Here is a 21,865-nt window from a genome sequence, read left to right as displayed (position 1 = left end):
ATTCGCAATCTTGCACCTGTTTCGTAGTGGATAATAGTCTTCCTCCTGACTTTGGCCTGACCTCTCGAGTGGAGCCCGGGGTATGTCTTTAACCATGGATTCTAGATTGGGTGAGTCAGGTTTTTACACCAAGCTATTTACATCTGACCTCCGCAACCTTTGCAGGTAAACCATATCCGTATTGGATCCATGGTTACACATCCAGTTGCCAGAATGTGCAGGTTTCCTTACAATGTTATACCACACTTGTTTGTTTCCGTTCACCCACAATAAACATAACCCCCGTATGGTTTTGGTTTGTATCTAATGAGCAGACAGAAAAGAGTCAAATTTGTCAAAATACAATCTAGAACTACAAAAAGAGAAGAAAGAAGGTACCGTATAGGTACCTACTAAATGAAACGATATCAAACAATTTTATATACATACATATCTATTTTAATTAAAGCATTAAATTAATAACACTCTTTTTATACTCAGGCAATGAGCTCGTTTAGCCAAGCTGTTTAATAAACGAAATATATTTTTTTTTCATTTAGAATATATCATAAGCCGTGTGGTTCCCGGCACCATTACAAAAGAATAGGACCACTCCATCTCTTTCCCACGGATGTCGTAAGAGCCGACTAAGGGATAGACTTGGGATTCCTCTTTAATGTAAATCCCTGCCAATCTAAGGTCTGCCGCGCCGATGGATGCATGGCTAGGGGCGAGCCTAGTCTCGAGCGTGCCACTTCCGCCATGGGGTTGGGCGACCCCCAGGTAATGGCTAGCCTTACCCTGGCATGCGGGGCTCTGCTGGGGCGGACAAAATTTTTCCCTAGCGTCTCGTGGGAATCGCATGGATGCAAATTTTTTGAAAGAGCACCTAGATGGCGGCGATGGTGTCCGCACCCCATCACGTCTCGTTCCCGGCGGGAGCGGTATGCGGTCTGCTGAAAGCCGCTTTGCGACGATGAATGTAAGAGGAGGAATGAAGGATAAGATTGAGGAAGTATGCCAGATGATGGATGAAAGACGTTTGGATGTGTTGTGCGTGAATGAAACGAAGCGGAAAGGATGCGACGCGACGCAGCACGGCCCTTACACGGCGTATTGGTCTGGAATTTCCAGTACCAGCCGAGGCTGTCAAGGGGTCGGTCTAATTCTTTCTGCACGAATGGCTGAGTGCGTGAATGAGTATGAGTGTGTCAGCCCTCGTCTTCTATGGATTAGGCTGAAAGTTGGAATCACTCGGATCTTCGTTCTAGGTGTTTATGCACCTTGGGATGTGGGTTCGAGGGGTACAACATCAGCAAAAAGCGAAAACGAGGAGTTCTGGAATAGTGTAAGAGAAGTATTGAAAGTTACCAAGCCAAATGAGAAGATTATTATGTTAGGTGATTTTAATGGATGGGTGGGTGTAAAGCGTGATGGATATGAAAAGGTGCTTGGTGCGTTTGGTGACGAAAAGGTGAATGATAATGGAAGAAGTGTATTAGAAATTTGTCTAGAGTGGGATCTTTTTGTGTCGAACTCAATGTTTCAACATAAAGAGATCCACACCTACACAAGAGTGGAAGGTATTTTAAAAAGTATGATAGACTTTGTGATTGTAGATGAAAGATTGAAGAACAAAGTGCTGGATACCCGTGCATATCGCGGTGCTGGCATTGACTCGGACCATTTACTGGTGATATCCCGGATAAGGGGTATCTTCAATCGCTGGCGGCACAGGGTAAGGGAGCAAACCAGCGCTTTGGAAAGAGTAAAAGTAGAAAATTTGCAAGATATGGATGTAGGTAAGAAGTATATTAATAGACTGAAGGATGAATTTGAAGATTTAGAGGAAATGAGCGATATTGAAGATGGATGGAAGGAATTTAAAGAAAGAATTGTGAAAGTAGCTGTTGAAGTGTGTGGTGTAAGTAGAAGAAGGAAAGGAAAAAATCACAAAAATGCGTGGATGAGTAAAGATGTGCAAGAACTTGTGCGATTAAAGAAGAAAGCATGGCTGGATTTGTTAGCAGCAAAAGCTAACTTAAGAATGCAAGAGGTTATAGATGAAGATGTGAATGAAGCACGTAAGGAATATAAGAAAATGAAAGATTTGGTTAAGAAAGCTGTGATTAGAAAGAAAGAAGAGTATAAAGAGGATTTTGATAAAAGGCTATCAGAAGACTTTCAGTCAAATCTGAAAGTATTCTGGAAATCCGTAAGGTCAGCCCGAGGAAATACTATAACCAGAGAGCTGACTAGGATCAGATGCCAGGATGGTAGCGTTGTGAAAGGAGAAGAATGTGTACTAAAGATATGGAAGGACTATTTTGAAAGTTTATTTGAAAAAAAGGAAGGAAATAAGAAAGATTTCTGCTATAGCGAAGAAAAAGAGAATGAGATGGAAGGCGAAATTGAAATGTTCGAAATTGTGGAAGCACTTAAGAGTATGAAAGCGGGAAAGGCTGCTGGGTGTGATAGAGTGTCGGTCGAGATGCTTAAAGCAGGAAAAGGCGTAGTAGCTAGTCAGTTGTACTGCCTTTTCAATTTGTGTTGGAGAAGCGGCCGAGTACCAAAAGATTGGTGTAAGGCTGTTATCGTGCCACTTTACAAAGGAAAAGGGTCACAGCTGGACTGCAAAAATTATCGTGGTATAAGCCTGCTTAGCGTCGTCGGCAAATTGTATGCTAAGGTATTGATTAATAGAGTCAGGAATGAAACTGATGACAAAATATGGGATGCTCAAGCGGGATTTCGAAAGGGAATGGGATGTACTGATCAGGTCTTTTCCTTGCGGTGCATAGCCGAAAAGTTTTTGGCCAAGAGTCAAAAAGTCTATTGCACATTCGTAGATCTGGAAAAGGCCTATGACAGAGTTGAGAGGAATGAATTGTGGTCAGCACTTTCTATGCATGGGGTGAGCAGTCTCTTAATACGAGCACTGAAATCCTTATATGAGGATTCGAGTGCTTGTGTCAGGATAAACGGAGCGCACACTGAGTGGTTTAAGATTGAGAAAGGCGTTAGGCAAGGATGTGTTGCGTCACCGTGGCTGTTCAACCTATTTATGGATAGCTGTTTGACAGATTTGAAAGAGTCTAAAAGTGGATTATGGATGAATGAGTTACTCGTCAAATGTCTGCTCTATGCCGACGATCAGGTTATACTGTCGTCATCAGCGGAGGAGTTACAGGAGATGGTAAACTGTATGCATGAAGCTTTAAAAGAGAAAGGAATGAAAGTGAACGTAAGTAAAACTAAAACACTGGTTTTTGAAATGGAGAAAGAAATGACAGCATGTAATATTTTGATTGGAGGAGAAAAAGTGGAGCAAGTGAAAGAGTTTGTATATCTAGGATCAAAGTTTACATCAGATGGCAAGTATGATAGATATGAATGGAGCTTTGCATGCCTTTATGAGCAGTCAGAAACTATCCAAAAAGGCTCGACTGGCTGTGCACAGGGGCGTGTTGGTCCCGACATTAATGTATGGGAGTGAAAGTTGGGTATGGCAAAAGAAGCATGAAAGCAGAATAAATGCAGTGGAAATGAGAGCGTTAAGGAGTATGATGGGTGTGAAATTGAGTGACAGGATAAGGAACAGCGTGATAAGGGAATGTTGTGATGTGAAAGAAGATGTAGTTACAGGAATAGAAAAGGGTATGTTAAGATGGTTCGGTCATGTGGAGAGGATGAATGAAAGCAGGTTGACTAAGCAGATATACAAGGAGAGTGTGGAGGGAAAGGTCGGAGTGGGAAGACCTAGACGAACGTATCTTGATCAAATTAAGGACGTCCTGGTAAAGGGTCAGGTCAAAAGTACCCGAAACCGCCGAGCTTGTATGAAGAGAGTTATGAATGTGGACGAAGCGAAAGAAGTATGCAGAGATCGTGGCAAGTGGAAAGAGGTAGTCTCTGCCTACCCCTCCGGGAAAGAGGCGTGATTGTATGTATGTATGTATGTATGTAATATATCACTGAGCAAATCGATTAATCGCTATCGATATATCAAAGTGTCGATTGCAACCGCAACCGCAAGCTTGAAGTCACAACACTATTGCCTGTCACCCCAAATGGTAGCAATAGGAATTTTCGTGACTAAATTTGTGATTTTGTTTGTTTTTCACGCTGTTTATCAACAAATTGCTTTCTACAATTAAAATTTTGTTTAGATAAATACTTCCTCACACAATGAGTAGGCCTAACTCTTTGTAAAGTACTAAAATCTTTGGAAAAACATTCATAGGTCTTAAATATACATTTCGTAAATTATTGGATAAAATCATGTCTGTGAGTGAAAAAGTGTCTCTTTCGGATGCTTTGACCAACGTTGATGTGTTGGACGAGCTTACATTACCAGGTGAGAATTGCTTTTGTTTTTTAAACAAATGGGCCACTACGGGCGAGGCCGTTTCCTTCCGGCGACCGAGTTGGTACTAGCACTGTTTACATTGTGATGACAAAGTTATGTTTAATGTAGTTTTGTTTTCGTTATTTGCTGTCGGTGATAATTTCATATTTAACCACTTCTCTGTCTTTATCTCTAAGCCATTTCCAGGAGGATATGAAGACTTAAATAAAACTTAAAGTCTAATGTATTTTTTTTTATTTATTTATTTACGCCTAAAATACAACGGTAGTAGTACACCTCTTACAGTATTTGGCAAGGAATTCTTGTAAGTATAACAAAATAAATCTTGACAGTCTTCATTTCAACTAAAAGGACAAATAATAAGTATACTATTGGTAAGAAACAGAAAGTATACATTGAACAAGAAATCAAATTTCCTTTTAAAAATTTCCAGTCCATAAGTGACTCACCAAAGGCTGGATAAACTTTGCAAAGTTTTATAGTACATTTCTAAATAATAAGGTGTCCCCCAGGATCTTGTACAAAATATTCATAAATATTTTAATGATAATCATATTTTCCTTGAATATGGTTACAAAAGATTTAAAATTTTAATCTACGTGGTTTTGTATTTTCTTTTGAAGACTCTGTCTACCCTGTCAGGGATTAAGACGTGATTATTTATATCAACAGACGAGCAGCCATGCATCGAAGCCGCACCCTGCTCCATCTTATACCAGGCGAACTTTGATACTAATTTCGAAGACCGCAATGGATTTGTCACCGGCATCGCTAAGTACATTGAGGAGGCTACAGTTCATGCCAACCTGGTGAGTTATCTTGCTTGTATACCCATAGTAAAGTCAAGACTTTGTTAAGGGATGTGATAGCGGTGATATATTGATACTAATATTGTAAAGCTAAAGAGTTTGTTTGTTTGAACATGCTAATCTCAGGGACTACTGGTTAGAATTGAAAAATCTTTTTGTGTTGAATAGATAATTTATCGAGGAAGTCATTAGGCTATATAACATCACGCTGCAACTGCAAAGAGCAAAGAAATATTGAAAAAAGGTTAAAAAAAAATGAGGAACATTTTTCATCCTTGAGGGCTTCAATGATGCCCAAAATAACTATTCCACGCCGCGACTTAGTCTGCACAGCTAGTAAAATCATATAACAGAACATATATGATGGCGACAATTCAATTTTTTTTTAATTTAAATCCCAACTTATTGTAATATACTTGTTGATAAATTTTTGCATACCCAACCCTTACTTCCTACTACTATTATAAAGGCGAAAGTTTGTATGGATGTTTGTTACTCTTTCACGCAAAAACTACTGAACCGATTACCATGAAATTTGTTATGTAGGTAGCTGAAGACCCAGAATAACACATAGGCTACTTTTTATCCCAGAGTTCCCGCGGGATTGATAGGGTTTCCATGCGGACGAAGTCGCGGGCGGCCTCTAGTATATCATAAATGCGAAAGTATGTCTGTTCTGCTTGCACAGTTAAGCTGCTGGACAGTTTTGAATTAAACTTGGTATGCATATAGTTAAAAAACTGCGTTCCAACATAGGATACATTCTTTTGCAAAAATCAATGGAGTTCTGCAAAAATGTAACTAACATGCAGGCAGATCCACATTTCCCGCATGTAGATTTCGGGTTCACTTGATAACGCATGAAGAGAAAGCAAAGTTTCTTTGTCATTTATAATATTAGTTAGGATAAAAATTTATGAAAGAAGTTTAAAGATAAAAAAATTTTAACTACCTACAAACTCTTATATTTTTTTTGTCTAGATAATATGAATGTAACACACATACATTTATAATTTGCCTTTTAGAAGTAAACAGAGAAACCTTTATTGGCTTATCCATCACAATATAAGGTCGCATTTATAAACATCCATGTAATTGTTTGTTTCCTTTTGAGAGATAAATAAATAAATTAATAAATAATCCAGAACGAGCTCCTTGAAGAAGGCAACGCCCACGCCGTGATGCTGTACACGTGGCGTTGCTGCAGCCGCGCCATCCCTCAGCCCAGGTCCAACGAGCAGCCGGACCGGGTGCACATCTACGAGAGGACCGTGCAGGTCTTAGCTCCGGAGGTGGACAAGCTGCTGCAGTTTATGTATTTTCAAGTAAGATATTTAAGATAATGCGATCTCACAACGCCTTCTAAATGGTACGCAGGGCGCACCGTACAGGATATACGATATCGAATAGAATAGAATAGATTTGTTTTCAAAATTGGATACAATTGGTCACATAACTTAAATATAATTATAACTACTACCGCTTCCAAAGCGCATGTGTAGAAGAAGCGGCGGAACAAACTACACTGCAGCATTTTCATCGGACGTCAATTTACAAATATAGATCTCCTAAATCTAAATCGTGGACGAATGCACATTGTCTACATTTAAAAAACATGAATGAATGTAAAACTAATTATGTCATCACTAATTATGTCAAAATATATCCTGGTGTCGAATCGATAAGGAGTAAAAATAGTGATGCTCCACCAGCTTATTCCTTAGTCGCCTTTAACGACACACATGGGAAAGAGATGGAGTGGTCCTATTCATTTTTCTATTGGTGCCAAACGGTAGCACACGCATATATTTATTTATTTACAGCGCAAAGCGATCGAGCGTTTCTGCGGCGAAGTGCGCCGCTTGTGTCACGCGGAGAAACGTCGCGACTTCGTTTCCGAAGCGTACCTGCTGACGCTCGGCAAGTTCGTGAACATGTTTGCCGTGCTCGACGAGCTAAAGAACATGAAGAGCTCTGTCAAGAACGATTATTCTACTTATAGGAGGTAAAGACATAATTTAATATTTAATTCACGTCTGTATCCTTTAAGGCTGATAGTCAATGTTCAGCTCTTTGGCTTAATGATAGAATTGATATTCATTTAGTGTTAGGTTGCTAGCCCGTCGCCTTAAAGAAGAATGCCAAGTTTTTAATACAGTTAAATTTTCGCAAAATAAATAAGGTTATGCTTACTTTTTAACCGACTTCAAGGAAAGGCGGAGGTTCTCGATTAGATAGATTATTTTTTGTGCAGTTATGTTAAGCTCAGTTGGTCAACACTAGTCACTCCGATTGTTAAAAATAATATTATCTTTCTCATTCCATCGTTTTTACACTAGTCACTCCGATCGTTAAAAATAATATTATATTAACATATTCCATCGTTATTATTTGACAGAGCTGCTCAGTTCCTAAAAGTGATGTCGGACAGTCAAAGCTTACAGGAATCACAGAACTTGTCGATGTTCCTCGCGACGCAGAACAAGATCCGGGACACTGTCAAGGACGCCCTGGAGAAGATCAATGGTAAGTCGTCGTCATTTGAATTTGGAACGTCGAGCGGTTGAGATGTGCGTGTGAGTGGAGTATCTACACAGATTCAAGTCCTACTTCAGCTAATGATTTTTTTTTCGAGTTGTGTAGATTAGTTTGAGTGTTAACTGATGTTCTTGCGGTGAGGGAAGGCATCGTGTGGAAACCTGCACATTTAGGTAACTGGATTGTATAAATGTGATCCAATGCGGGTTAGGTTCTCTTGCAAAGGTTGCGGAGGTCAGATGGAGGTCAGACGCTTCATGTAAAAACATAAGACACAAGTCCAGGGTCGTGGTCTAAGACGCACCCAGTCTCTTCTAAAGAGAGGCGAGGTTGTTACCATAACTAATGTCAGAATCAATAAAAAAAGGAAAAAGCTGCTTGCGACAGTGATCTACATAGATTTATTGTTTCTCACAACAGGTTATGAGAAACGGCTAGTGCTACATTGATTGTATGTTTCACACCAAAGAATGTGAGAAACTTCGAGAAACAGTGTTTTAAATTGATCGATACTTACCATAGAATATGAGTAACTGCTAGTGACAGTGTTCTACATCGATTGTATGTTTCTCACCACAGAATGTGAGAAACTTTTAGAAACAGTGTTTGAAATTGATTGATACTTACCATAGGATATGAAAAACTGCTAGTAACAGTGACCTACATTGATTTATTGATTGTTTCTCGCCACAGGATATGAAGATTTGCTCGCTGACGTCGTCAACATTTGCGTACACATGTTCGAGACAAAAATGTATCTGACGCCGAGCGAGAAACACATGCTGGTCAAGGTAAAAATATTGAATTACAGTAAAACCCGTTTAAGACGATTTCCAAGTTTATAAGTCTATCTCTTAGTCGCCTTTTACGACATCCATGAGATGTCGTAAAAGGCGGCGGAGCCAAATTACTGTTTTAGGAAGACCACTTAATAAAAAAAAAGAAACAAAAAAAAAATAACTGGGCCCATAACCTTTTGGGTTATGGACTGAGAATTCTAATTAAAGAACTGTTTTCTTGAATAATCTTATTTTATTTTCTTGCACAATTCTTTACGAAGTGAGAACACAGGCCACAGACAAAAAGGTGCAGTATAGCGCCACCTATTCTTGAGAACTAAAAACTAAATGTAGCCAGTGTTAAATTTTCATAACTCAATAAAAAACTAAACTGTATTTTGTGTGTTAAATAAAATTAAACCACCTGTTTTGTTATTGAAGGTAATGGGTTTCGGTCTGTTCCTGATGGACTCCGATGTTTGCAACATCAACCGTCTGGACCAGAAGAAGAAGATTCGTCTCGATCGCATCGACAGAATTTTCAAGGTAAGATGGTCATCTAAAAAAAAAATTAAGGTAGACTGGAAGAGATTGCATTAGCGATAAGTCCGCCTTTGTACCATCTCTGTCTGTTTTGTGTGTTTTATGGTGCAATAAAGAGTTTTATCTACATACATACATAAATAAAATCACGCTTCTTTCCCGGCGGGGTAGGCAGAGACTACTAGAGTTTTATCTATCTATCTATAATCGAGACTTACAGATAAATGGACCTTACTGACTGGAACTACCTATAGACATATAGTGCAGTTTGTTAATTTGTTACCGCTTCTTCTGCACTGATGCCTTGGAAGCGGCAATAAACTTAGTTTTAAGTAATTTATTTGACGTCAACCAATGTTGTTAAACCATACGTTTTGACAATTATTAAGCGATATGAAGTATTCTATAATAATGAATAAAAATTTTGAATTTTAGACGTACCACGGGGAAAACGGCGTGTAAAAGGAATAAATGTCACCGGAAAATATAAACATACATACATATTGTCACGCCTATATCCTTTGCGGGGCAGGCAGAGCCAATAGTCTGCTGTAGGCCACGTTCAGCCGTTTGGCTTCATGATAAAATTGAACCATATGAATATGGACATTCGTAAGTTTATTAAATTGCCACGAGAGTCTCTTCAAGACTCTTGGCTCTGTCTACCCCGCAAGGGATATAGACGTGACTGTATGTTTGTATGTATATATTGAATACAATTTTTTTTTATGGTGGACAACCCTTATCACTAATAGATGTTGGCCGATTCTCAGACCTACTCAATATACTCAGAAAATTACATGAGAATCGGTCGAGCCGTTTCGGAGGAGTACGGGAATGAACATTATGACACGAGAATTTTATATATAAGATATTTTCGTTAAAACAATGACATTATACATTAAATACAATCGGGACTTATATGTTAACAATTGCTCTTTAACTTGTCTTATGATCGTAATTTTTTTATTTTCGTTCTATTTTGAAAACTTTTTTTTTATTTGTGGCCAGTTGCAAACATAAAAAGGTTGCTTGTTTCCAGACAATTATGATTATTGTCTTTTTTTTTCTCTTCAGAATTTGGAAGTGGTACCTTTGTTTGGCGACATGCAAATAGCACCTTTCAATTATATCAAGAGGTCCAAGCATTACGATCCAAGCAAGTGAGTACAATTTTTTTTTATATATCTACATATCTTTATAGTAAGATGGATGAGTTTGTATACACATATATACATACATACATACAGTCACGTCTATATTCCTTGAATATTAGACAGAGTCAACAGTTTTGAAAAGACTGAAAGGCCACGCTCAGCTATTTGGCTTAATGATAGAATTGAGATTCAAATATGTAGTGACAGGTTGCTAGCCCATCGCCTAAAAAAAGAATCCCAAGTTTGTGAACCTATCCCTTACTCGCCTTTTACGACATCCATAGGAAATAGATGGAGTGGACCTATTCTTTTTTGTACGGCACAGAAGAAGAGATAATCATTATAATTTAAAGAATACCACAATAAATTTTAAATGAATATAATTCCAGATGGCCAATGTCTTCAAGTCCGAACCCGCCCTCGCCGCAGGCGGACCTCATGGTGCACCTGCCGCAGATACGCGAGGAGCACCAGAACTACATCTCGGAACTGGCCCGGTACAGCAATGAGGTGGGTGACGACATATTCATAATACATCCTTAACCATGCATCCATGTCTGTACGTCCCTATTTATACATCCATATGTATACATCCGTATTCATACATCCATATCTATATATCATTATTCATACATCCAAATGTATACATCCCTATCCATACATCCATATCTATACATCCCTATCCATACATACAAATCTATACGTCCCTATTCATACATCCAAATCTATACATCGCTATTCATACATCCAAATCTATACATCGCTATTCATACATCCATATGTATACATCCCTATCCGTACACCCATATCTATACATCCCTATTCATACATCCTTATGAATTGTCTGTTTTAAAGTAATTGTGCATACAGCCTTAGAATGTTAAGTTGGAATACTTGTTAGGTGAGATGGAAGACAATGCCTAATCCAATATTGATTACATAGAGGCTGTCACGTCGCCTTTTAATAAAATTACATACATATAATCACGTCTATATCCCTTGCGGGGTAGACAGAGCCAACAGTCTTGTAAAGACTGATAGGCCACGTTCAGCTATTTGGCTTTAAGGATAGAATTGAGATTCAAATAGTGACAGGTTGCTAGCCCATCGCCTAAAAGAAGAATCCCAAGTTTATAAGCCTACCCCTTAGTCGCCTTTTACGTAATCCATGGGAGAGAGATGGAATGGTCCTATTCTTTTTTCTATTGGTGCCGGGAACCACACGGCACTAAATTAATAAAATTAAAAAAAATATATATATTCCCAGGTCACGACTACCTTCAAAGAGGCCGGTTCTGACGCGGAAAATAAAGCTGTAACCGAACTGTGTCTGCGGGGACTACAGTTACTGTCTTCTTGGTGTTCAGTGCTGACTGAACTTTGTTCATGGAAGCTGTTGCATCCCACAGACCACGCCAGCAATGCTAGATGTCCGCCTGACGCTGAAGAGTATGAGAGGGTGAGTGGTTTTAGGTTAAGCGCCATCTTTCGGCGATATAAAATGACTGAATGCAACTGTTTTTATGTGGAGCGCCATCTATCCGCGACACGTGTAACTAAGTAGTAAGTTTTTACTGAGCTGTGCTCGTAAAAGCTATTACATCCCACAGACCTCGCCAGCTTTCTGAGTATAAAGGGCAGATCATCCTGTAGGCTGGTGTGACTCCTGGGGAACCGCACGACATACAATGTTGTGTCGGAGGTTGTGTATATGCTGCAATCCGTGAAATCTTTGCTTCCGTGATTTATCATACACGCTGTAATAGGCTTGATGGCGTATGACATTTAAGATGTTGCCATAGACTCTTCGCTGCTATTGGTTGAGCGCGTCGTCACTCGTGATTGATTGTTGAAAGTTTGAAAAGAAAATAATGCGACAGCGAACTTACTCCATCAAGACATCTCATAGACAATCAGCATATAGCTTTTTAAAAACATCTTAAGACTTATCAATGTACGGAAAGTTAAAAATAAATAAAATAAATAAATAAATAAAACTTTAGCGTCGGTGGTCGAATGGGTAAGGTGCCCGGTTGAAATGTGTGTGGCGCAAAAAGGCACAGGTTCGAATCTCACTCCGGCCATGTCATAATGACTATTTTCGAAGTTGTGTACATTAGTTTGAATACTAACTGATGCTCTTACGGTATATGATAAATCGATTCCTTGAGCCGAAAAGCCCCTAATCTGTAACTTTCATGAAAATCGTTGGAGCCGTTTCCGAGATCCTGATTATATATACATATACAAGAATTGCTCGTTTAAATATATTAGATTTTTTATTTGACTTTGACATTTATTTTTTTTCTTTTTTTTTTATTTCGCTCAGGCCACCCGCTACAATTACACTTCGGAAGAGAAATTCGCGATGATAGAAGTGATCGCCATGATCAAGGGTCTTCAGGTGCTCATGGCGCGGATGGAGACGGTGTTCGCAGACGCGGCCAGGAGGTCCATATACGCTGAACTCCAGGACTTTGTACAGCTGGTGTTGAGGGAGCCACTCAGGAAGGCTATCAAGAACAAGAAGGACCTTATCAGAAGGTGAGTCAGTTAGTTAGTTAGTTAGTTAGTGTCAGGATGTGGGTGGAGGCGAAAGAAGTACCTAGAGCCGCTCAGGAAGGCGATCAAGAACAAGAAGGACCTTATCAGAAGGTGAGTTGGTTAGTTAGTTAGTTAGTTAGTGTCGGGATGTGGGTGGAGGCGAAAGAAGTACCTAGAGCCGCTCAGGAAGGCGATCAAGAACAAGAAGGACCTTATCAGAAGGTGAGTTGGTTAGTTAGTTAGTTAGTTAGTGTCGGGATGTGGGTGGAGGCGAAAGAAGTACCTAGAGCCGCTCAGGAAGGCGATCAAGAACAAGAAGGACCTTATCAGAAGGTGAGTTGGTTAGTTAGTTAGTTAGTTAGTGTCGGGATGTGGGTGGAGGCGAAAGAAGTACCTAGAGCCGCTCAGGAAGGCGATCAAGAACAAGAAGGACCTTATCAGAAGGTGAGTTGGTTAGTTAGTTAGTTAGTTAGTGTCGGGATGTGGGTGGTGGCGAAAGAAGTACCTATGCTGAAATTGTGTCCATTGTATAAATGATGTCTCTGTATTTAAGGATGCCGTGTGGTTCCCGGCACCAATACAAAAAAGAATAGGATCACTCCATAACTTTCCCATGGATGTCGTAAAAGGCGACTAAGGGATAGGCTTACATACTTGGGATTCTTTTTTTTTTTTTGGGGCGTTGGGCTAGCAACCTGTCACTATTTGCATCTCAATACTATCAATAAGCCAAATAGCTAAACGTGGACGATCAGTCTATTCAAGACTGTTGGCTCAGTCTACCCCACAAGGGATATAGACGTGACCATATGTATGTATGTATGTTATTTATTTATTTATATATTTATGTACAACAAGGAAAAAAAACACTTAAAATAAAGAGAAATTCATTACAAGGGCACTAATTATTTCTAGAGAAATTCTTCCACCAGGCCCACGACAGGGCAAGCCCAAGGCATTTATTATTGGTAAAGGGTCAGGTCAAAAGTACTTTTTACGACATCCATGTGGAAGAGATGGAGTGGTCCTATTCTTTTTTGTGTTGGTGCCTTCCCGACAAAATAAATAAATAAATGTGTATATGTAAAAGTAATGCTGTAAAAGTGCTGTGTGGTTCCCGGCACCAATAGAAAAAAGAATAGGACCACTCCATCTCTCTCCCATGGATGTCGTAAAAGGCGACTAAGGGGTACGTTTATAAACTTGGGATTCTACTTTTAGGCGATGGGCTAGCAACCTGTCACTATTTGAATCTCATTTCTATCTTAAAGCCAAATAGCTGAACGTGGCCTATCAGTCTTTAAAAGACTGTTGGCTCTGTCTACCCCGCAAGGGATATAGACGTGATCATATGTATGTATGTATGTATAAATTGGGTCTTACAGAGAACTTAATGTGGGGTCTTGTTTTACAAAAATATATAAATAAATAAATGTGTATACGTATATGTAAAAGTAATTATTCTTCCTCGTGGTTAAATAAATATGTATATATATGTAAAAGTAATAATTCGTCCACGTGGTTAAATAAATGTGTATATATATGTAAAAGTAATTATTCTTCCTCGTGGTTAAATAAATGTGTATATATATGTAAAAGTAATTATTCTTCCTCGTGGTTAAATAAATGTGTATATATATGTAAAAGTAATCATTCGTCCTCGTGGTCAGTATAATAGTGTCGGTGCGCGAGACGTGCGGCGACTGGGCGCGGGGGTGCGAGCCCCAGCAGGACCCCGCGCTCCGCGGCAAGAAGGATGCGGAGGCCAGCTTCACCATCAAAGTGCCCAGGAGGAATGTGGGTGAGTTGTCAGCCATTTTGGAACAATTTTATAATTTTGTAATTTAATTTTACGTTATACCTCAGACATACAGGGTGACTTTTAATTCAACTGCATAAATTTAACTGTTTAGTGTACTCATCTAAAGGATATTTAAAAACCTTAAAAGAAAATTATCGGTTTATATTTCAAAAAGTACGAAAAAAATAAAAGTATCAAAATTCACGATCCTAAATACGTCATATCACCCCGGCCGGCGGAAAAGTGACGCGTGAGATTCAGAGGTCAACGACACAACTCATTCAGCTGAGCGATCTCGACAACTCTGTACTTTATTTGATCTTGATACTAGAAAAATAATTTATTTTTCAGACATTTATTTACATGTTTAGTTTTAATTTCTTTTTGTAGTATTGGTCTTTAATAAAGCGTGTAGAGTAGTAGAGTAAGCGACGTAGTTTATGAGGGTTTTTTGAATGTGAAAATTATAACGTTTAATTTAAATAAAAATAGGCTCAAACGGCTCAGAAGCATGGGTATAGTCCTATGTTTAAAAGGATGCAGTTGTTTTAAATGTCACCCTGTATATATATTTTAAATTAGCAGCATATAAAGGCTCTGTCTAATTATGATCATTTTGTCAATATTTCAATGTCAAATATTAATAATAAAGGCGTAGGGACGTGACGACCCCATCGCCCTCTATGGAAGAGTTTCCTTCCCAGTGCAGTCAGTCCCCGCGGGGCGGCCTGTGGCGACACCACGGACCCTACTTCCTGGGGAACTTACAGACATGCGCTATACACACACAGACATACACACAGTGACACTATCCCCGCCTCTGGCTTGCCTTGGCCGGCCGGACAGAGTGGAGTCGCAAGAGCAGATCCTATGCTCCAGGATGGAAGTTTATTGCACGTAATGGCGTAATAGCGGGGAAACCAGCACGGGGTCATACCTCGTGCTCGTGAAACCGGGGCCGCACCTCTCGGCATCCTACATACATACATATGGTCACGTCTATATCCCTTGCGGGGTAGACAGAGCCAACAGTCTTGCAAAGACTGAATGGCCACGTTCAGCTATTTAGCTTAATGATAGAATTGAGATTCAAATAGTGACAGGTTGCTAGCCCATCGCCTAAAAAAGAATCCCAAGTTTTTAAGCCTAGCCCTTAGTCGCCTTTTACGACATTCATGGGGGAAGAGATGGAGTGGTTCTATTCTTATTTGTATTGGTGCCGGCAACCACACAGCACATAAATCTGATGATACAGTCAATGAATTACATCCCAAATGTCATAAAAATAAAATTATAATATGTTACCGTCGTCCACCCAGCTGTACATGGTGCGAAACATGATACAGTCAATGAAATAAATCCAAATGTCATACAAACTCCCGCAGGCCCGTCGTCCACGCAGCTGTACATGGTGCGCACGCAGCTGGAGGCGCTGGTGTCGGACAAGTCCGGCGGGCGGCGCACGCTGCGCAAGGACCTGGACTGCGGCACGCTGGCGCAGATCGAGGGCTTCCACCGGCAGAGCTTCTACTGGCCGTACATGCTGCACTTGGCTGGTATGATGGCTGAATATATATACATACATACACATAAATACATATACATACATGTACATACATACATATACATACATATATACAATCATATACATACACTAGCTGTCCCGGCAAACGTTGTTTTGCCATATAAATCTCTTTTTAGTATTTTCTGGTTAAAAAAGAAATGTTAAGTGTGGACAACCCTTAACACTTAGGGGTATGAAAAATAGATGTTAGCCGATTCTCAGACCTACTGAATATGCATGCAAAATTTGGTTAAAATCGGTAAAGCCATTTCGGAGGAGTACGGAGACAAACATTGTGACACGAGAATTTTATATATAAGATATACATTACATACATATAATCATGTCTATATCCCTTGCGGGGCATTCAGTCTTATCAAGACTGTTGGCTCTGTCTACCCCGGAAAGGATATAGACGTGACCATAAATACATACATATGGTTACGTCTATATCCTTTGCGGGGTAGACGGAGCCAACAGTCTTGATAAGACTGATAGGTCACTTTCAGATGTTAGGCTCAATGATAGAATTTAGATTCAAATAGTGACAGGTTGCTAGCCCAAGGCCTAAAAATTAATAATAAATATTAGTTTAAGCTTTATAATAGCTAACATTTATAACAGCTTTATAATATTAGTCCAAAATAATAACTTTTGTTCCAGACTCTCTCCAGAAATGCTGTGATTTGTCCCAGCTGTGGTACAGGGAATTCTACCTTGAAATGACAATGGGCAGGAAAGTTAACGTAAGTACATATTATATCCATTTGATATCTTATATATAAAATTCTCGTGTCACAATGTTCGTTCCCGTAAACCTCCGAAACGTCTTGACCGATTCTCATGAAATTTGTAAGCGCATTAATAAGATACACAGAATCGGCCAACATCCCCCTTTTCATACCCCTTTGTGATAAGGGTTGTCCACCCTTAACAATTATTTTTTTAACTAAAAAATACTTAAGACAAACTTACAAGAAATTAATTAGGCAAAGTGGTAGACAGAGTCAACAGTTTCTAAAATAATGAAAAGCCGCGTTCATCTCTATGGCAATCTGTATTATGTTGTACTGAAATTTATTACCAATTTTTTTACCCTCAGTCTTCAATTTTCACATTCAGATCTTAAAAATAATTGATTCCAATTTTCGTATAGAAATGCACTGTCCGCCATCAGCACAACGAAGAGTGTAACGACCTCATTACAATGGAGAAACGCATTCAATTCCCGATCGAAATGTCCATGCCTTGGATCCTGACCGATCACATTTTGAGGAGCAAGGAGCCTTCGATGATGGAGTGAGTGATTGATTTTTATGTATAGCGCCATCTGTGATAACAATAAGACAACTTTTAGCAATAGGTTGCTTGTTGACTCTGAGTGCTGTTTGATAGATGGCACTATTATTGTTGCACATATAAGTAAAAGTTCCTTAAATAAATGTCTTTACCGTGGATTCTGACCGACTACATCTTGAGGAGCAAGGAGCCTTCTATATAGATAGAGTTTGTTTTTATGTATAGCGCCATCTGTGATTGCAATAAGTGAACTTCTAGGCATGCTGTTTCACATTTTAGCTGCAAGATGTAGGCTTTGAATCTTGGTTGCAATCGTGAGTGCATCGGTTAGTATTAAAACTAATGTACATAACTTCGAAAATAGTCATTGGAGTAAATGGTCGGGGTGGAATTCGAACCTGTGCCTTTTTGCGCCACACGAATTTCAACCTTATCGATTCGACCACCGACGCACTCAAAAATCTAAATATTAAGATTAAAATAATGAATTTATGATAACTTTTTTTTTTAATTACAGGTACGTCTTATACCCGCTTGACTTGTACAATGACAGCGCACAATACGCTTTGACGGTGTTCAGAAAGCAGTTCTTATACGACGAAGTGGAGGCCGAGGTCAACTTGTGTTTCGATCAGTTCGTTTACAAGTTGTCCGAGCAAGTTTACGCGCATTACAAGCAGTTGGCTGCCAGGTGACTGAGAAGATTTAATCTTCTGAAAATATATAAAATGTGCCGTGTGGTTCCCGGCACCATTACAAATAGAAAAGGATACCACTCCACCACTTTCCCATGGATGTCGTAAAAGGCGACTAAGGGATAGGCTTATAAACTTGGGATTCCTCTTTTAGGCGATGGGCTAGCAACGTGTCAATATTTGAATCTCAATTCCATCATAAAGCCAAACAGCTGAACGTGGCCTATATCAGTCTTTTCAAGACTGTTGGCTGTGTCTACCCCGCAAGGGATATAGACGTCATTATATGTATGTTTGTATGTATATATATACATATATAAATATATTTTCTTTTACCCCAGCATGCTGCTAGACAAGCGTTACCGCGCGGAATGCAGCGCCCGGGGCGCGGGCGTGGTAACAGCGGCGGGACGTTACGCCTCTTTGCTGCGACAGCGACACGTCGCTTTATTGGGTAGACATGTGGATTTGTGCGCTTTGGTGAGTTATACAAATCAATTAGATATATAGCAAATAAAGATCAGAAGATCCCCCATCTGATCCTAACTAGTCACAAAAAATTGTTTAAGTATCAGTAGATCCCACTTCTGACCCCAAATATAACTAGGATCCCATTTCTGATATCAGAGTTTGACGTAGGATCTATTTTGATCTAAATCTTTTTAAAATGTGAAATCAATTATTTAAATTTCGATCTAATCAATTAATAATAGGAACTAACTCTTTGGATTTCTAATTTTGTATAATTGTAATAATATAAGTTGACGTTATTGAAGAGTATGCTGCAGTGCAATTCGTTACAGCTTTTTCTGCACTAACAGTAACTAACAGTATGTATGTTTGTTACTCTTTCACGCAAAAACTACTGAACCGATTACGATGAAATTTAGTATGTAGGTAGCTGAAGACCCAGAATAACATACAGGCTCCTTTTTGTCCCGGAGTTCCTGCGGGATTGATAGGGTTTCCATGCGGACGGAGTCGCGGGCGGCCTCTAGTATTTATAATATTGATTGATTCATTGTGTATTCATTCACAGTGCCGTATGGTTCCCGACACCATTACAAAAAAGAATAGGACCACTCCATCTCTTTGCCATGGATGTCGTAAAAAGCAACTAAGGGATAGGCTTATAAACTTAGGATTCCTCTTTTAGGCAATGGTCTAGCAACCTGTCACTATTTGAATCTCAATTCTATCATTAAGCCATATAGCTGAACGTGGCCATTCAGTCTTTTCAAGACTGTTGGCTCTGTCTACCCCGCAAGGGATATGGACGTGACCATATGTATGTATGTATGTATTCATTGTGTAGGTGGCTCAACGTATCAACGCGGATATGCACCGCGCATTGGACGCCGCGGTCGCCAAATTCGAAGCGGGCGACATTACTGGTGTAGTGGTGAGTTTTCTAAAAACCTTTTTTTTTTATAAGTTTTGAGATGAATCCGTGTGTGTGCCGTGTGGTTCCCGGCACCAATAAAAAAATTTGAATAGGTCCACTCATTCTCTTTCAAAGGGTTGTCGTTAAAAAGCGACTAAGGCTTATAAACTTGGGATTCTTGTTTAAGGCGACGTGCTACCATCCTGTCAATATATGAATCTCAATTCTATCATCAAGCCAAAACGCTGAACGTAGCCTATCAGTCTTTTCAAGACTGCTGGCTCTGTCTACCCCGCAAGGGACATAGACGTGATTATATGTATGTATGAATCCATTCATGTTTACGTGTCAAATGATACTTCTTTCATATCTTTAGACTAAGTACTGTGCGTAAAAAGAAGTGGCTGTCATATTTACCTTTATTGAGATACAAATAGTGACAGGTTGCTAGCCCATCTAGATGGAGTGGTCCTATTCTTTTTTTATTTGTGCCAGGAACCACACGGCACTTCTTGTGTTTTCACAATAATTTTCCACTAATTTTGTTTGATTAATTTAAAAGCAGAATTATATTTGTGCCGGTAACCACACGGCCCCCCTGTCATAACTTTCCACTTATTATCTCCAAAGCAAAATTATTATTTTTTATCTTCTTCAAACTATTGTATACTATTGTATATATATATATATTATATATATATATACAAATATACAATAAGATAATTAATTGATAATTATAGCGTTATGTATGTTACTCATAAGCGTCTTACACTCTACATAGCTCTCTTCTACTTCATCATATGTACAGTCAAGTACATATGATGTGCTCTCTAATTCCGTTAATGATAAATTGTACAACTTGTTATCGTTTTCCCTGAATAGTGTCCAATCTCGCTCTAAGTTCTCTAATCTAATTTGTATATATTCAGAGGAGAGTTTGTCCTTTGGATATTTATTAAATTTTACATAGGCTTTATCTATTGAACACTTTAGTTTTTTCTGTAAATTAAGTATAGATTCCATTATAACAAATAATAACTAAATAAGTACGTGTAATAACACAATGGAGAACTAAACACTTAGTAAATATATAGTATTTAAATCGTTTTGGCACTATTTTCTTGATGTGATAATCGAAAAAAAAATATTATTTGTTTATTTTATAAAACTTTGTACTATTTTCTGGTTACTGTGTAAATTTCTATGCAATAAAGATATTACAAACAAACAAACTATTTTTTTCATTTCTCTTTCACCAGGAACTTGAGGGTCTTATAGCCGTCAACCGGCTGTGTCACAAACTGCTCAGCCGTTACCTGACCCTGGACGAGTTCGACGCCATCTTGCGGGAGTCAGACCACGGCGTGCTCGCCCCCTACGGCAGGATAGCGTTACACGTATTCTGGGAGCTGAATTACGACTTCCTACCCAATTACTGCTACAACGCCGCTACTGACAGGTGTGGATTTGATGTTTCTACTTTAGGCTTTTTAGTCTCTGTTTCGTTCTCAGCACTTGAATAGAATAGATTTAATTTAATTTTTTTTTTCGGGTCTATTTATAAGTAGTTTTACCCATTGTCCCATCGTTCATTTATGTTTAGTAACTTTATGTGAATAAGGTGATACATACATACATATAATCACGTCTATATCTCTTGCTGGGTAGATAAGGCCAACAGTCTTGAAAAGACTGAATGGCCACGTTCAGCTATTTGGCATAATGATGGAACTGAGATTCAAATACTGACAGGTTGCTAGCCCATCGCCTAAAAGAATAATCACATGTTTATATGTCTATCCCATAGTCGCCTTTTACGACATCCATGGGAATGAGACGGATGATGGTGTAATTGTTTTTTTTTTTAATTTGTGCCGGGAACCACACGGCACGCAACAAGGTGATGATTGGAATAAAATGAGAATTGGACCAATCACGCATAATCGTTACCTTAATTCATCACACTGCCGGGCAAATGTCTTAACAATTTAAATGAAAATATAAAAATTGCCGACAGATTTGTAAAGTGTCGCGGCATCCAGTTCGCGGCGGGGGTTTCCCGCGAGCGAGCGCAACAGTCGGGACACGCTTTGCTGTGGGGCTCCAAGCAGCTGACGCTCGCTTACAGCACGCAGTACGCCCAGTACGCTGGTGAGTGTCCGGCTCGAAGGACCATGTTTTAGTTATGTTAATATAGAATAGAATAGATTTATTTTCAAAATTGGATACAAGGTATCTCTTATTGACGTCACATCGCTTAAATCTAATTATAACTACTGCTTGAGCGCATGTGTAGAAGAAGCGGCGGAACAAACAATACTGCAGCATTTTCACCGGACGTCAATATATAGATTTCTTAAATCTAAATCGACGAATGTGTAATATAAAGTGCCTATGCGCATTG

At 39.2% G+C, this 21,865-nt stretch overlaps 1 protein-coding gene across 1 annotated transcript in view; it reads left to right on the top strand.

Annotated features, from left to right (window-relative positions):
- Positions 1-4,038: 4,038 nt before the first annotated feature.
- LOC106139673 (cytoplasmic FMR1-interacting protein) overlaps positions 4,039-21,865 on the top strand; it is a 28,545-nt gene continuing 10,718 nt past the window's right edge. Inside the window, exons 1-20 of the mRNA XM_060952314.1 lie at positions 4,039-4,336; positions 5,021-5,157; positions 6,303-6,482; positions 6,981-7,162; positions 7,556-7,683; positions 8,389-8,486; positions 8,916-9,020; positions 10,095-10,180; positions 10,564-10,684; positions 11,442-11,633; positions 12,504-12,718; positions 14,389-14,519; positions 15,905-16,075; positions 16,747-16,829; positions 17,240-17,382; positions 17,900-18,073; positions 18,419-18,557; positions 19,393-19,479; positions 20,721-20,920; positions 21,479-21,612. Of these exons, the coding sequence (XP_060808297.1) occupies positions 4,261-4,336; positions 5,021-5,157; positions 6,303-6,482; positions 6,981-7,162; positions 7,556-7,683; positions 8,389-8,486; positions 8,916-9,020; positions 10,095-10,180; positions 10,564-10,684; positions 11,442-11,633; positions 12,504-12,718; positions 14,389-14,519; positions 15,905-16,075; positions 16,747-16,829; positions 17,240-17,382; positions 17,900-18,073; positions 18,419-18,557; positions 19,393-19,479; positions 20,721-20,920; positions 21,479-21,612 (2,782 nt within the window). The 5' untranslated portion in view covers positions 4,039-4,260. The remainder of the gene's footprint in view (positions 4,337-5,020; positions 5,158-6,302; positions 6,483-6,980; positions 7,163-7,555; positions 7,684-8,388; positions 8,487-8,915; positions 9,021-10,094; positions 10,181-10,563; positions 10,685-11,441; positions 11,634-12,503; positions 12,719-14,388; positions 14,520-15,904; positions 16,076-16,746; positions 16,830-17,239; positions 17,383-17,899; positions 18,074-18,418; positions 18,558-19,392; positions 19,480-20,720; positions 20,921-21,478; positions 21,613-21,865) is intronic.

Source organism: Amyelois transitella, chromosome 28, assembly GCF_032362555.1.
Source record: "Amyelois transitella isolate CPQ chromosome 28, ilAmyTran1.1, whole genome shotgun sequence".
Taxonomy (NCBI): domain Eukaryota; kingdom Metazoa; phylum Arthropoda; class Insecta; order Lepidoptera; family Pyralidae; genus Amyelois; species Amyelois transitella.
This window is presented reverse-complemented; position numbering and strand designations above follow the sequence as displayed.